At 41.6% G+C, this 16,622-nt stretch overlaps 1 protein-coding gene and 1 non-coding gene across 2 annotated transcripts; both read right to left on the minus strand.

Annotated features, from left to right (window-relative positions):
- Positions 1-1,986: 1,986 nt before the first annotated feature.
- LOC115780539 (matrix remodeling-associated protein 8-like) lies at positions 1,987-11,839 on the minus strand. Its single transcript, XM_030729786.1, has 12 exons — positions 11,589-11,839; positions 11,094-11,120; positions 10,681-10,989; positions 9,942-10,043; positions 9,712-9,845; positions 9,041-9,220; positions 5,329-5,470; positions 2,844-3,002; positions 2,739-2,763; positions 2,565-2,650; positions 2,403-2,474; positions 1,987-2,321 (listed from the first exon to the last, which is right to left on the minus strand). Exons 1-12 carry the CDS (start codon positions 11,638-11,640, stop codon positions 2,299-2,301), a joined length of 1,311 nt encoding a protein of 436 aa, XP_030585646.1. The 5' UTR covers positions 11,641-11,839; the 3' UTR covers positions 1,987-2,298.
- A 4,700-nt stretch (positions 11,840-16,539) lies between these two features.
- trnae-uuc (transfer RNA glutamic acid (anticodon UUC)) lies at positions 16,540-16,611 on the minus strand. Its single transcript has one exon. It is a non-coding gene; the product is annotated as a tRNA-Glu (tRNA).
- Positions 16,612-16,622: the final 11 nt, after the last annotated feature.

The raw sequence follows: 16,622 nt of genomic DNA on the forward strand, positions 1-16,622 counted from the left end.
AAGGCAACTTGGGTAACTGAAAAAAGCAAAAGCCACAGTAGATGTAACAGCCCCCCCCCCCCCCTTTTTTTTGTTATAGTGTATACAGTTTGTAGTGTTATTCTCACCCAGTACTGCAAGTAGGACAGCCTCCTTTTTGTCTAATTTGTTTTAGAGACTGTAATGTTGACATTTTACCATAGTAATGCAGGCTTTACCAAGCTAGGGGGCGCACAACACCAGGGAGAAATTAAGCTGACGCTGTCAAATACAAGTACAGCAAACAACATCAGAATATAATAAAATAACCAGGATACAAGATCTGCTCTATAACCAAAGAACACGTGCAGAACCAAAGACTTTCTAAATACTAAAGAGCTCCTACTCTCTGACTTTCTTCTCCATTAGGGGGAATTGTGAGATGAATGAATCTCTGCGGAGCTGAAGCCCAAAAATATAAGGTGAGATAAACATTTATTTTAACTAGAACCTTTTTGTTTTCAATAAAAGGAGTAGAAGCAATAGATAAAAATTTCATGTTTCAGATTTTATCGGGTTTCAACTGTATCAAAATGCCTGTCCATAAATATTAGAGACCTCACATTAACAGAGCAGCAACAGCACAGAGTTTACAACAGTGACTTTCAACCAGCTAATTTGTATTTTGATTCAACTATACTCCTACAGTTTGTTGAAGTTCTTTCAGACAGTTGTCATCAAGGTAATAACAGACCAGTTCATTTAGGACTATATCACAACTATATCTTCTTTAACCTGTCCAACAAAGGGTGACTGAGAAATTTGAACACACTGCTGTGAAACACTTCTACCCTCCATATTAAATTCATAGGAGAAAAAGCAGCAGATCTCCTCTTAGCAAGTGTAGAGCAAATCAGCATCAGCACACGTATATAACAGGGAACAGTCCACATGTTCTGCTTGGTGGTCAGTGAGCATACAGTTAATCAGAGGTTACTGGAAGCAGGTTATAGTAACACCGCAGTGATGCTTTCTGAATAGGGAGGAAAAGGAGAAAAGCAAAGTAAAAAAAAAAAACCTTTTAACTAAAGGTGTAATGATTCAACAGAAGCGAGTCAGTTCTCTGCAATCTATGTCCACATTTCTCCTTCATCAGTCAGGGTTTGCTTAGGTTCCTCCTCTGATCTATACACAGTGGTTTCCGTCTGATCAAGCACAAAATAAAAGGAAAAATAAAGTATTTTCTTTGTACAGTACCATGAAAAAGTTCTGATTTCTTTTTGCACATCTGTCACAGTTACATGTTTCAGATCATCAACAAATTTGTAATATTAGACAAAGATAACCCAGGTAAATACAAAATGCTGTTTTTAAATTATGTTTTAAAAAGCAGTCCAAACCTACCTGCCCCTGTGTGAAAAAGTAATGGAACGAGAAACCTAATAACTGATATTAACTGATAAATAAATGCAATCAGGCATTTGCAATAACTGACGAGTCTTTGCCATCACTGTGGAGAAATTTTGGCCGACTCTTCTTTGCAGAATTGTTTTAATTCAGCCACATTAGAGGGTTTTCAAGCATGAATGACCTGTTTAAGGTCACACCAAAGCAGCTGGTGTGTTTCAGGTCATCATCTTGCCAAAGGGAGTTTCTCTGCCTCTGGATCCTTCAGGATTTTCTGGTGGAGAGCAGAATTCATGGTTCCATCGATTACAGCAAGTTGTCCTGAAGCAGCAAAGCGGCCCCAGACCATCACACTACCACCACCATGTTTGACTGCTGCTATGATGATCTTTTTATGAAATGCTGTGTTAGATTTATCCCAGATGTAATGGAACTCAAACCTTCCAGAAAGTTCAGCTTTTGTGTTGTCAGTCCACAGAATATTTTCCCAAAAGTCATCAAGATGTTGTTTTTTTTTTACTCAGGGCAGGCAGGCTTGCATAGCACCCCCCCCCCCCCCCCCCCCCCCCCCTTTAATAAATGAAATCATCATTTAAAACCTGCATTTTGTTTTACTTGCGTTATCTTTGTCTAAAATTAAAATTTGTTTTATAATTTTGAACATTTCTATGCAAATATGCAAAAAAAAAAAAAACCTTGAGAAATCAGGAAGGGGTAAATACTTTCCCACAGCACTGTATATATCTAATACCCACAGTTTGGCAACTCAGTGTGAACTGTTTTTACAGTTTTTTCTTCTGAATTTCACAACACAGATTTTGGCAGTTTCTCTCTGCAGCATCTCTCCTGCCAGGACAGAAGGTAGTATGGAGCTGTTTGGTTTGAAGCGCAGCCTCTGGACCAGCCAGTGACTCCAATTCCACTTCTTTCATTTCACTTAGAGAACTTCTGCATCTCTGCAAGAACGAAATACAGACTGAGGTTGAAGAAGAAAATGCCCGGTGATTCGTGATAGATGGATGCATGTATGCGCGTACCTTTGTCAAGATCAATGACTTTAGGTTGAGTTTTCACGTGGACTTTTTCTTTCAGCAGGTTGTTCTTGTAGTCTAAATATAGGAGAAAGTCCACAGTTAAGCTCATCTGAGAGACAAACCAAAATCTTTTAACACTCCGCTCTCTTCTTTCTTCTAACTCACCAAATCTTCTCTCCTCCTGACTGCATGCATTCACCTCAGTAACATCCATCTCAAACTCATCTGAGCAGCTCTGACTTCTGCTGGACCTATCACAGTGAGAGGGATGCATGTGGGTGTGTGCTAAAGGTAAAGAAAGGGATTATATATTTGTGTTTGTGTGTTGTCAGCACTCACCCCATATATGACTGACGATACATTTCTGCAAACACAAGAACATTTGATGAGATTCAAAAATACAGATTCAGAACAATTCACCTCAAATCAGCCGTCACTTCAGACCTTTGGTCGTACGCCATCGTACGATGAGGATGATGATGAGGACAATGAATGCCAGGAGCAGGAAGAAGGCGAGGACGTAGCCCAGAGGCTGGAGAAAGTAGTGTCTCTGCTCAGGCAGGATGACTGTGATGACTTGCGGTGACTCAGCCTTAGCTGTGTCTGAATAGAAGAAAAGTGGCAGTAGTCAGCATTTCTTTTTCATCTGTTCTTCATCTTTTCTCTCACAAACAAACCGGTGTGTCATTATGAGGTTTACAGATGTAGTAAACAAGACCAGAGTTTCGATTAGAACACACATTACTCCAGTCGGGAGTGGCACATAACTAGTTTTGGACCATGTACCCTGTAAAGAATTGCAGTAAAATTCATTTTGTTTTCAGCAGTTTGTGTACACTTAAAGACAGATTTGGTGGCATGGCTGCACATATTTAAACGTGTTGCACAACATTTCCTGCTGTACGACATGCCAAACACGTTAGGGAAGTGAGAAATAATTGGTCGTTCGGCTTTTGCTGATCTGCACGATTCTGCTGAGTGTTCAGAAAGACAGAATGAAGGCAAGCCTGGTTTCGTTTAGCTCCATTAAAAAAAAGTTAAAAAAAAAGTGCAAGGCAAGAGGCAGCTGTGGACCTCAGACTCAACATATTTAAGCCAAAATGAGATCCAGACTGTCATCCACTGATTTACTTTTCCTGGCAGTAAAACACAGAAAAGTGATGAGTGCGAGAGGAACGAAGGAAGCACGGAGCAGGTTTGAACAGAGGAGGAGAGCTGAGGGAGAGGAAGGAGAAGATGAGATGTTTCTCCAGAGGCCTGCCTCACAACAAATAAAGCTAGGAGAGACTTCCAACAGACATCCCAAACACAACCACTCAGCTGCACAACAAATTATACTGATACTAAAAATCCTCTGATTATTTTATTGAGGTTAAAGGCTTTTTTCCTGACATGAGAACATGTGTGTTTGTATTCAAACTGGCTGCACTGATGGTGCCAAAACTGCACGGACAAATAACTCCGATGGGAGGGAGGGAAGGAGGGAGGGAGGGAAAGGGTGACCTACATCTTCTCTACCCCTTCTTTTCCTCTCTCACTCTTTCTCAACAACCTAATTCTTTACTGTCTACCTTTCAATTTGACTTGTGTGAGCAGCTGTTGTGCAGATGAGGCATGCTTCCTGTTTTTGTCCGAAAACTACAGAAAAGGCTCCTTTCTTTATATGTAAAAGGAAAAAGTCAGACTGAAAGATTTAAAAAAAAAAAAAAAAAAACACGCTTTGCATGTGAGATGATCAAAGGATGAAAATTCAAAGGACTGAGCAGAAAGCAGACAAAAGTAGGTAAAGATAGACGGAAAGTCCTGCAGAATGTGTGGAGTGAGCCAAAGTCAACAGGGCAGAGGGGGCGAAATGAGAAGGATAAGAAGACATAATACTGCAGTGGACTACTGCAATGTCTGAGAGTGCAGTGGAGCAAATTGTTCAAACTCACTCCTGTGCTGGAGATAAACCAGCACAGTTCCCATGGAGAAATCTTACTGTATTATTACGGCTCCGGGAGCAAAGGATTAATTGTGTGGGCAGATTTGGACTGCAGTCCAGTAACTGTATGTAAGAGATTCCACTGAAATGAGATCGGTCTTCTTGGCATGCACTTTAGACACACACACACACATGGATGGACTCAGCCACAGGCATTTCTAAAGCCTTCTCAATGATTTTCCCACATTGATACAGCTGCCATTAACAGCTTTGCTTAAGTTACCTTCTGGAAAAACAAACCCGTGCACCAGAAACTCTCTCATTATCGAAGAATCTTAGGTAGGCTGCTGGCAAGCCGACATGCCAAATGAGTTCCGTGACCTCACCCCTCCTCCTCTCCTCTCCTCTCCCCTCCCCTCCTCTCTTGTCTTTCCTCTTTTTCCTGGGGTGCACCCAGTGAAAGAACCTTTTAGGTCAGGCAGAGATGAGAAATATGTGTGGAAAAAAACCAATCCCTGGAAACCTACCGCGTACAACTACACGCAAGTTTAGAAGAAGGTGAAAGGAGATGAGGGTGAGGCTTAGAGGGTTTTGATGATGCAGGAGTGTGTTTGTGTGTGTGGGTGCGTGTGGGTGGGTGGACGGGTGGAGGGGGTTAAGGGGCCTAGCATCAGAGAAGCTGACAGTGCAAGAAAGAAGTGGGTTTCTTCACCCACACCCTCTCTTTTCTTCTTCCTCTGCTGCTGCTTCTTTTGGAGAGCCTGAGCTGGACTGGAAAAACATCAAGGATGAATGAGGACAAAACAAGACAGCACAGAGGGGACGAGTGAAGTAAAGAACAGATGTGTATGTTTCCCCTTCTCCTAATCGTACATATGATAGTTCAAATCCAGTAGGTCATAAAACATTCTCTCTGTTAAGGCACTAATGCTGACAAACACAGGAAGAAAGAGAGAAAGAGAGTGTGTGTGTGTGTGTGTGTGTGTGTGTGTGTGTCTGTCTGACCTTTGTCTTCACTGGGTAGTGCTTTAGCCTGCATGGTGGTCTGAACCAGTGAAGGCTCAACTGTGACCTGAAACACTCTCCTCTCATGGAGACCGCAGTAATGATGGTGGAGGTGGCAGGAATACAGCCCCTGGTCTGTTGGCTGTCAAAGCACACATGCACATGATAATAGATGATGGTCAAAAGCACTAAAATGGATTGTTGTTAATCAGCAGATTAACAGCAACTAAATCCAAGTCATTAAAGGTTTTTGATTTGCTTTAAAGATTTGTTCACATCAGTGTTTTGTTTTCAGTGTTTAATGGAAGGAATTGCAGCTAGAAGATAAATCTGGCATCAAACTGTAGCTAAAAAGTTGAATTTTCATATGTTATAACTTGTTTCGACCAGCCACCTAGGCCTATCCCAAATACTAATGCTCAGAGTTGGTTATATTAAAAAAATGTGCTGAACTTTGGCTTTAGATTGTGAGATTAAACGTTTTTTTTAAGATATCTTCTGTACCCAAGAAGTGGATAGAGGCTCTGAGATGTTGGGAAAAATGAGATGACTTAAAAACTGTCAAATTTCAGCCCACCCCTATGTATGTTGAAGGCCTGTAGCTCAGAAAATCTTCAATAACTATCCTAAAAATTACTGTACAAAACAAATCAGATGTTTCTGAGAGGTAGGAGGAACTCACTGTTTTTTTTTTTTCATAGAATGACCCGATATAATTTTCTCTGTGATAGAGTACTGTGCAAAAGTCTTGAGCAACCCTATTCTTTATACATTATATTGCCAAAAGTATTCCCTCACCCATCCAAATCATTAAATTCAGGTGTTCCAATCACTTCCATGGCCACAGGTGTATAAACCAAGCACCTAACCATGCAGACTGCTTCTACAAATATTTGTGAAAGAATGGGTCGCTCTCAGGAGCTCAATGAATTCCAGTGTGGTGCCGTGATAGGATGCCACCTGTGTAACAAGTCCAGTTGTGAAATTTCCTCATTACTAAATATTCCACAGTCAACTGTTAGTGGTATTTTAACAAAGTGGAAGTGATTGGGAATGACAGAAACTCAGTCACAAAGTTGTAGGCCACGTAAAATCACATACTGGTGTCAGTGGATGCTGAGGCACATAGTGCGCAGAGGTCACCAACTTTCTGCAGAATCAATCACTACAGACCTCCAAACTTCATGTGGCCTTCAGATTAGCTCAAGAACAGTGCATCGAGAGCTTCATGTGTTTCCATGGCCAAACAGCTGCATCCAAGCCTTACATCACCAAACATAATGCAAAGTGTCAGATGCAGTGGTGTAAAGCATGCCGCCACTGGGCTCTAGAGCAGTGGAGACGTGGCAATCTGATGGATGAGCCTGGATTTGGTGGCTGCCAGGAGAATGGTACTTGTCTGACTGCACTGTGCCAAGTGCAAAGTTTTGGTGGATGGGGGATTATGGTGTGGGGTTGTTTGTCAGGAGTTGGGCTAGGCCCCTTAATTCCAGTGAAAGGAACTCTTAATGCTTCAGCATACCAAGACATTTTGGACAATTTCATTCTCCCAACTTTGCAGGCACAGTTTGGGAATGGTCCCTTCTTGATCCAACATAACTGCACACCAGTGCACGAAGCAAGGTCCATAAAGACATGGATGAGTGAGTTTGGTGTGGAAGAACTTGACTGGCCTCCACAGAGTCCTGACCTCAACCTGACAGAACACCTTTGGGATGAACTAGAGCGGAGACTGTGAGCCAGGCCTTCACGTCCAACATCAGTGTCTGACCTCACAAATGCACTTCTGGAAGAATGGTCAAAAATTCCCATAAACACTCCTTTAGCTTTTCCCAAAAGAGGTGAAGCTGTTATAGCTGCACAGGATGGGCGGATGGGCCAACATCATATTAAACTCTATGGATTAAGAATGGGACTTCACTCAAGTTCATATGCGCGTGAAAGCAGACGAGCATCTACATTTGGCAATATAGTGTATTTTGCTAGGAAAAACAGAAATAACAATTTATTGAAATGTGCAAACATAAATGGAAATACAGTGTATGAGGCAAAAACAGTTTGTAAATGGATCAACTGAGGTCCTGTGTCAGGTTTTTGTTTTTCCTATTTCTTAAGGACTGTCATAGCCGGGGAGGAAACGGGCGAGGAAGGACAAACACGTAGGACTCCAGAGGTGGGTATAACTAAAGGAATTTATTGGGACCGGACAAAAAGAAATACAAAACCTTTTGGGAGGAAGACGAAGGGAGCACAGGAAACGCTGGAACACGGGGACACGTAGGTACACAACATCAATGACGTGACAAAGAACACATGGAAACTGAGGGCTTAAATAAACAATGGGTAATCAGGGGAAGAGGAAACAGTAGGGCACAGCAGGTGAGGCAAATGAAACTAATAACACAGAGGAAGCCAACTAAACGCAAAGCACAGGGAAAATCACACTGGCAAAATAAAACAGGAAGTGATAAACCAAGGAACACGCAGACGAGTCACAACACGGGGAACAAGACAAACATACTGGGAGGAGAAGCTCAGGAAATAAACTAAACACAAAACGCTGGGCAAACGGCCCAGGACGTGACAAGGACATGACTTTCAGATACTGTTCATCCACTGTAGATAGTTTTTAGGTCCTCCACAAATGTTTTAAGGACATATTGCACAGCCTGCCAAGGTTTCCTGCTAATAGCTCTTTTGTTGGTGCAAAAATATTATGTTATGGCTGTCAAACTCTCTTTTCATTGGCATTTTTTTTTTTTTTTTTTTTTTTTTTTTGTAGATTCAACTAAAGATATGGGAACAAATTATGTGTTTTTGTAACAAAGTGCCTGAAGATACAATTTAAAATTGGTTCTTTTAAGTGGACCTATTGTGCTCATTATCAGCTCCATACAATATATGTTTTCATGGACTCTATAGAGAACCTTTGTGTGGGTTATGGTTCAACATAATCCTTACTCATGTTTTACTGGGACTCGAAACAAACCCCTCAGTTCATGCTCTGTATGAAACAAACTGTTTTAGCTACTTTAACGGGACATTGTGGATTCAAGAAAATCTAAAATAAATTCATACTTTTGCAACCTTTTCTTGTTTTTAGGTCATTAAAGATGTATGCTGTACAATCATTCCACCCTGGAGAAAGTTCAAAGAAATCATTAAAAGTCCCAAATTTCCATGAAATTCATTTCCATGAGTGTTTGGGAACTTCTGACCACAACTGTACAAGACAGATAAAAGAAGAAAAAACATAATAGATCCATTTTAAACACATCTGATACATCAGAAACCCTGTGGACCTACTCATCACTGATAAATCAGATAAAAAGATTTAGTATTAATGTAAAAAATAAATCTGCTCCCCAAAGCCTTCTGAGCCTGTGTGTAAATTAAATTTTATGATTTATGAGATCTGTTAAGTATTGTAACAAATGGCAATAACTGTTGCCTGGGGAAGGGGGGGTTTAACAGCATTGGTTTCCCAACACATTGTGGTTTAAAGCCTCATTTTCCCCAGTGGAGCAATAAAGTTTGACTTGAAAAGAGCTGCATTACTAAGGAAAGTGCCCCATATTCTGAAATCACTGTTTGTATGCATACACACAAATACGCACTTTTGTCTGCACCATTGTAGTGTGTTTTTACAGTGTGTGCCTTTTCTGTACCTTTGTTAAGTAGCTCTCCTTTTTACAGGCTCAGACATACACACCTGCAGATCTGATATGGTGAGTGAGAAGTCTCCCTCGGAGAAGGCTTGATTGCTGATGTTCATCTTCCTCTGAAGGAACAGTGGTCCATAGCTCCGCTGCTCCCCAGAGGCGTACAGGTCCACGAGCCGGTCAGCACGATCGTGGGGAACTCCTGGTGCCTGACGGTCCCAGTGAACCACCTGCAGAAGCCACCGAGGCAGGAAAGGAGCCACATATTTCAGTTAATGTGCAGCTGTGATCAGAAGCTTACATGCACTCATCATGTGCATGAATGTCATGGTAATCTGGGGCTTTTAATGATTTCTTTGAATTGTTCTTATACCAGAGTGGAGTGATTGTACAGCATACATCTTTGATGACTTTAAAAAACAAGAATTTCGTGCATAATATGCATATCTTTACATTATCTATATATTTGAGCCTGTATGTATACTTTGGACTGTGTGTGGATCAGAGAAAATCTAAAATAAATTCAAACTTGTGCACCCAAATCTTGTTTTTTAAAGTCTTCAAAGATGCATGCTGTACATTCACTCCACCCTAGAAAAAGAACAGTTCATAAATCATTAAAATTATGCCCATGATGAGTGCATGTAAACTTCTGACCACAACTGTAATGTTAAAATCAAATCTTAGCTCTTGATCTGTCTCAGGAAACCAGTGCAAACACCTGCTGGTCTCCCTCCTCGTTGCTCCAGTCTGTCCACACTGTGCGCCGGTTGATGCACGGCAGCACCACGGTGCTCCCGAGCAGCACCACATACACGGCCTTTTGCCCGTCCCAGTAGCGCTGTTCTTTACGGCCTTTATAGCAGAAAAACAAGCCAAAAGAGGTTTATGGAATAATACTAATGCGCACTTCAGCTCACATGCTGGTAGCTGGTACAGTGTGGTACATACGTGACTTAGTGACATTGAGTTGGACTCTGATTGTCTCGTAGAGGTTGCAGTAGAGATGGTGGAGGTTGCAAGAGTACAGACCTCTGTCATTCATCGTGACATCTATCATCACATGTAGAAATAGAGCAAATTAAACACAGTCCTTTCAGAAATAGATGTGTGTACGTCACATTATTGCAAACCTTTTCCCAAAACCTGTTAGATTTCATGGCATGGTTTTATTTTTTCATTATCAGCAACATAATGCAGTTTAGTAAAGTTTCAAATATATTCCTTTCTGTGGCACTTAGGTATTTCTGAAATCCTGGACGACTCGCTTTTTGGGATTTGCTGTTGGATGGTAAATGATGTATGCAGCGCCATTTCCAGAATTTTTTTAATGGGGTGGGGAGCCCAGTTGTGCATTGATGGGAAATCAGAAACAAATACCAGACCAAACCACTTAAAAAACTGGGCACAGAGCTATAATGAGTTTAATCGTAGACAGACCTCCTGCCCCCATTAGGAGACATAGCTGCCCTGTAACAATATAATGGTCTCACTGATGCAATTTAACCATGCCTCTGCATGGAGGACAGGCAATAACATACTATCCATGTTAAACAAATACCTAAACTGTCTTCATTTTGATGGACTGTGAAAACGGATCTAAATCTTGAGACACACCAACAAAGTAATGTTGGCCATAGTTAACAGTCAAATCACAGTTAACACATGAAAGCCAGAAACAGTGTGTGACCTTTGATGACCAGGGAGAAGTTTCCGTCCTTGAAGGCCTTCGGGCTGAGACTGACCCTGCCCAGATTGTAGGAGTTGTACATCCTCTGTTCTCCTGCCGAGAACATGTCCGTCACCCTCTCCATGGCGTAGTCCGGATAAGCCCGGTACATATCCCAGTGGACCACCCTCTGCCTGTCTCTCACCCTGTCCCTGGTCCACACCATGCGGCTGCTCACACACTGCAGCACCAGCTTCGACCCAGCACGGGCGCTCACGTTATAACCTGCCACCATCACGCTGCTGCTGCTGCTCTCAGCCTGACACGACACTGAAAAAAAAAAAAAAAAAAAAAAAAAAAAAAGGGGGGGGGCAGCATTTTTAATGTTCGTGGACACGTGAATAACATCTGCGCACATACAAGGAGAAACATACCTGCAGTGAAGAAGCAGGCCACGGGGACTGAAACAGAAACAGGAGATAAAGTGAAGCGGATGATCACTTAAACAGGCATTCAGACAAGCTCTGCATGCTGCAGGGTTTATTAAAAAGCTGTGGCTCCCTACCGCTGAAGGTGCTTATAATAAATATATATATTCAGGGTCACTGTGGTAGTAAATACAGACAATGTACTGCAGCTATAAAGAAATAAATATTGCTGTCTGGACACTTTGTTGTGCTTTGTTTTTGTGTTGTGCTGTTAGGCCTGATTGTGATTCGCCCTCACTCAGCGTTTTTCATCTCCAAAGAATGTATCTGCGTTATAAGGAGGGACAGGAGTCAACCCAGAAAGGTCAACATCTTTTAAACTAAATCTTTAAAATATTCATCCACCTGGGTTATAACTCACGAATGCTTCTTCTTTTTTCTTTTCTTTTCTTTTTTTTTTTGAAAACAAAATAAAACTATGTTTAATCCCAGCCTACTTACTGTGGATCAGGAGGAGAGCCTGAAAAACCATGTCCTCCCTCTTGGTTTTCATCTTCACAACTGTAAGCTACAGGTCAGAGTTCTGCACCTGGTAGTCCGCCCTGAGCATAAGAAAAAAAGTCCAAGTCTATCTGTCCGTAACAGCAGTCCGACTTGATTTAGTCACATTTCGGAGTTTGGAGAGATCTTTGCTGCCACAGCATCAGCTCAGGGATCCAACACAGAACCAAAACAGGACCAAACGGAACTGATCCCAGCCGGGAGCTGAAAGCCGACACCGCCATGCACCCCTCCCCTCACAAGCCCCTGAGTTATTACAATAGAGTTACTTTTACTGAGTTAAAAATATTGTATTATCTTTTTTTTCTCTCTCTCTTTCTCGTCCTCTTTCTGCTTTTATTCTCTTAGTTATGTTAAGTGACTTAGTCATAGTAGTTGTATATTGTTACTTTTGCAGTGGTGAGATGATGGTATTCGTTACTGAGCACATTTCAGACTCCAGTGAGAGCTTAAACTGCGTTTACTGTCGGCATTTTAGTGGTAGCACTGAGCAGTGAGTTTCAGCAACACAAAAAATAACTTAATGTTAATGAAAGCTGATACATCGCCTGTATGTTCCATAGACTATTATTTATTTGTGTTTTTAACCGTCTGAAGAAACCTGACATATCAACAGGTCACCACAGCTCACGCGGACGTGCCTCCTAATTCAGCTCAGTTACGACACCCAGCGGCTGATTCCCCCCCCATCAAACACCCATAATAATACTGTCGACTGTACCGGGAGCTTGCAGAGCCTAGAGTGGCTTTTTGTCTCATGAAGAAGGTCAGCATCAAAATTCAAAATGCCTTAGCGCCAAACATATTGAAAACAGTATTGAGAGGCTAATATCAGTCCTTATATGATGCTACGGATTTGTAATCAGCGCAGCTGCAGCTGTCAGATTGTTAGTTCCTCTGAAACATTTACTGTGGTTACTGTAGCATAACTATTTACATCACACTGATCTGTATGAAGCTTTGGATGAAAAAATGTCTGGATCCTGGAGAAGGATGACTCTTTGAGTGAAATGATTTTAAGACTTGAAAACTGAACTAAATGGATTTAAAATGACTTAAATTATGTCAACATTTTTGAAAGTTATGGTGCCTGAAATTCAGAGTATGAATCTCAACATATTTTTTCAAATTAAAATCACCTAAATTGGTGACCATGGGCTCTACAACGGATCAGCAAACCGTGTCCGAGTCCACGTGCACAGCAGTAGGATCCGGACGGATGGGGATCACGGGTTCAGACCGGATAAGGCCCAGATCCAGTCCAGGCTCCACTTATTTCCCTGCTCATCCAGCCTGGATCTATTCGTAATGGCTTCATTTTCCCAAAATGACCTGCATTATTTAATGGAGAATTTCATTATTTCTGCCATTACTGGCAGTGTAATGAGTAATGAGATTTAGAGAAAATTTGCTTTAATGTTTCCCAGTTTAATTGTTGCTAATCTGATCTAAGATCAGCTTGACTGATAGATGACAGCTCTCTGGCAGCCACAGCAGAGATGTTTCGCTGAGTTATTGTGGAAGGCCAGCAGCCAGTGATAGCTGAAAACCTGCAGGGCAGTAATGAGTGTACAGTTTTACGAATAAAGGCAAACATGTTGTAAGAAATGTCTCAGCTTCATAGATTTTAAATATTTCATTGCAGTTTTGGGGGGATGAGCCATTTTAATTAGAAACTGTATAAACTGAGGTTGCTATTTCATCAATAGATTAACATTTTACTGAATAATCATTTAAACAATTAAATGGTCATAAACTCAACTGTCACAAACTGCAGCAAAAACAGTTTAATTAAGTTAAAGATTTACCTGAGGGCAGCTCTGCCCCCGGGGTCTGCTGCTGTCTCAGTAACTAATAAACAGGTCCGTCAGTAAACTCAATCTGAGCTGTTTCTCCACATTTTTATCTTCACTTTCTGTCTCCTGTATTTTGTCCGTCAGGTTGCAGCTGAATAATTAGATTTTTAAAATTCATCCATTTTCCTCTGCTTATCTGGGGCAGGGTTGCGGGGGCAGAAGCCTAAGCAGATAAGCCCAAGCTTCCCTCTCCACAGCCACCTCCACCTCCTCCATGTCTCCAGTGTGTCCTGGGTTTACCCCAGGGCCTCCTCCTGGTAGGACATGCCCAGAACACCTCACCCAAGAGGCGCCCAGGAGGCATCCTAGTCAGATGCCCGAGCCACCTCAACTGGCTCCTCTCAACTGGAAGGAGCAGCGGCTCTACTCGTCAGCCTCCCTCGGAATGCTGTCGAAGTTCCACTAGAGGTGGGGGTTGAAGATCTCACGGGCTTCTGCCAGGCATTCCCAGCGCACCCTCACAACATATTTAGGTGCGCCAGGTCTGTCCAGCATCTTCCCCCACCACCCAGTCAAACTCACCACCAGGTGGTGATCAGTTGACAGTTCAGCTGCTCTCTTCACCCGAGTGTCCAGAACATACGGGCACAGATCTGCTGATTTGATTGAACCAACTCTGATCAGCTGGGAAACTCAGAGTTGATCAACTCAGAGTCTGTTTTTAAACTCAGAGTTTGTTGAACATTCTTATTTGTGTTTAATTTCATAAACACAAATAAGGACACATAAACTTCAACAACAATAAGATAAGATGCCTTTACTGTCACTATATACAGGTGCTGTCATAAAATGAGAATATCATGAAGAAGTTGATTTATTTCAGTAATTCTATTCAAAAAGTGAAACTTGTATATTATATTTATTCATTACACACAGACTGATATATTTCAAATGTTTATTTCTTTTAATTTTGATGATTATAACTGACAACTAATGAAAACGCCAAATTCAGTATCTCAGAAAATTAGAATATTGTGAAAAGGTTCAATATTGAAGACACCTGGTGCCATTCTCTAATCAGCTAATTAACTTAAAATACCTGCAAAGGCCTTTAAATGGTCTCTCAGTCTAGTTCTGTAGGCTACACAATCATGGGGAAGACTGCTGACTTGACAGTTTTCCAAAAGACGACCTTTGACACTTTGAACAAGAAGGGCAAGACACAAAAGGTCATTGCTAAAGAGGCTGGCTGTTCACAGAGCTCTGTGTCCAAGCACGGAGATAGAGAGGAGAAGGGAAGGAAAAGATGTGGTAGAAAAAAGTTTTGCAGCTGCAGCTGGAGTCAGTGCTTCACGAACCACCACGCACAGACGTATGCAGACATGGGTTTCAGCTGTCACAGTCCTCGTGTCAAGCCACTCTTGAACAAGAGACAGTGTCAGAAGCGTCTCACCTGGGCTAAAGACAAAAAGGACTGGACTGCTGCTGAGTGCTCCACAGTTATGTTCTCTGATCAAAGTCAATTTTGCATTTCCTTTGGAAATCAAGGTCCCAGAGTCTGGAGGAAGAGAGGAGAGGCACAGAATCCACGTTGCTTGAAGTCTAGTGTAACGTTTCCACAGTCAGTGATGCTTTGGGGTGCCATGTCATCTGCTGGTGTTGGTCCACTGTCTTTTCTGAGGTTCAAGGTCAATGCAGCCATCTACCAGGAAGTTGTAGAGCACTTCATGCTCCCTGCTGCTGACCAACTTTATGGAGATGCAGATTTCATTTTCCAACAGGACTTGGTACCTGCACACAGTTCCAAAGCTACCAGTACCTGGTTTAAGGATCGTGGTATCCCTGTTCTTAATTGGCCAGCAAACTCACCTGACCTTAACCCCACAGAAAATCTATGGGGTATTGTGAAGAGGAAGATGCGATACGCCAGACCCAACAATTCAGAAGAGCTGAAGGCCACTATCAGAGCAACCTGGGCTCTCATAACACCTGAGCAGTGCCACAGACTGATCGAGTCCATGCCACGCAGCATTGCTGCAGTAATCCAGGCAAAAGGAGCCCCAACTAAGTACTGAGTGCTGTACATGCTCATACTTTTCATGTTCATACTTTTCAGTTGGCCAACATTTCTAAAAATCCTTTTTTTGTACTGGTCTTAAGTAATATTCTAATTTTCTGAGATACTGAATTTGGGGTTTTCATTAGTTGTCAGTTATAATTATCAAAATTAAAAGAAATAAACATTTGAAATATATCAGTCTGTGTGTAATGAATGAATATAATCTACAAGTTTCACTTTTTACTGAAATTAATCAACTTCTTCGTGATATTCTCATTTTATGACAGCACCTGTCCAGTGATACAGTTAAATTGCTGGTGCTCTCACTGTGACATTGAAAACACATTATATGCATCCATACAGACACCCAGTCATTGTCAGTCATTTATAAAACCACACAAAATAGGAAAAAAAAAAAAAAACAGAACAAGGAGTGTGAAATAAGGTTCTGTAAGTGCAAGTCTCGGTCACACTGATTCAGATGTTGGGCATATTGGTAAAAGAATATTGCAGTTATTGCAGTTATTAATATTGAAGTTGTAAAGTGTGCTCTAGGATCACAGACAGGTTCTGGTTGGCTTTGGAGAAGAAATAGTTCCAGAGACTGTGTGTGTTTTAATCGACCTATGCCTTCTCTCTGTGGGCAGAGGGTATAGAAGGTGATGACTGGGGTGAGAAGAGTTGCAGGAGGTTTAAATGCTGCTGTTCCTTTTTTACAGCAGCAGTGCTGCAAATTAACTAGAAGAGATTGTCACCTATGTGGCCAAGCTTTGGACAATTTCCATTAATAAAAATGGGAGACTACTCAGGACTGCATTTCCTGAAGTCCAGAGTGAGTTCTTTTTTTTTTTCTTTCTTTGTTTAGTATTAGGTTTGTGGTCAGTATTCAGATAAATGGTTACATGAAATTATGTGTTTTTATGTAAGCGGACATGTGATAAGATGCAGTCATGTGTAGAAAGTGATCAAGATAATTATATTTTCAATAATTCTAGAATTAATATGGTGTGCCTTAGAGGTCCACTTAAAACTGTAGTTCCCATACCGGGAGTCGAACCCGGGCCGCCTGGGTGAAAACCAGGAATCCTAACCGCTAGACCATATGGGACTTTATATCTC

The sequence above is a fragment of the Archocentrus centrarchus genome, chromosome 5 (genome assembly GCF_007364275.1).
Source record: "Archocentrus centrarchus isolate MPI-CPG fArcCen1 chromosome 5, fArcCen1, whole genome shotgun sequence".
Taxonomy (NCBI): domain Eukaryota; kingdom Metazoa; phylum Chordata; class Actinopteri; order Cichliformes; family Cichlidae; genus Archocentrus; species Archocentrus centrarchus.

What these genes read in the sequence shown, in the direction of transcription:
- LOC115780539 (XM_030729786.1), bottom strand. Translation starts at nt 11,640, where the DNA reads ATGAAAACCAAGAGGGAGGACATGGTTTTTCAGGCTCTCCTCCTGATC. An exon ending in GGCTCTCCTCCTGATCCACA is followed by an intron (nt 11,121 to 11,588) that starts GTAAGTAGGCTG and finishes TTTCTGTTTCAG; the next exon opens with TCCCCGTGGCCTGCTTCTTC. An exon ending in AGTCATTGATCTTGACAAAG is followed by an intron (nt 2,322 to 2,402) that starts GTACGCGCATAC and finishes TCGTTCTTGCAG; the next exon opens with AGATGCAGAAGTTCTCTAAG.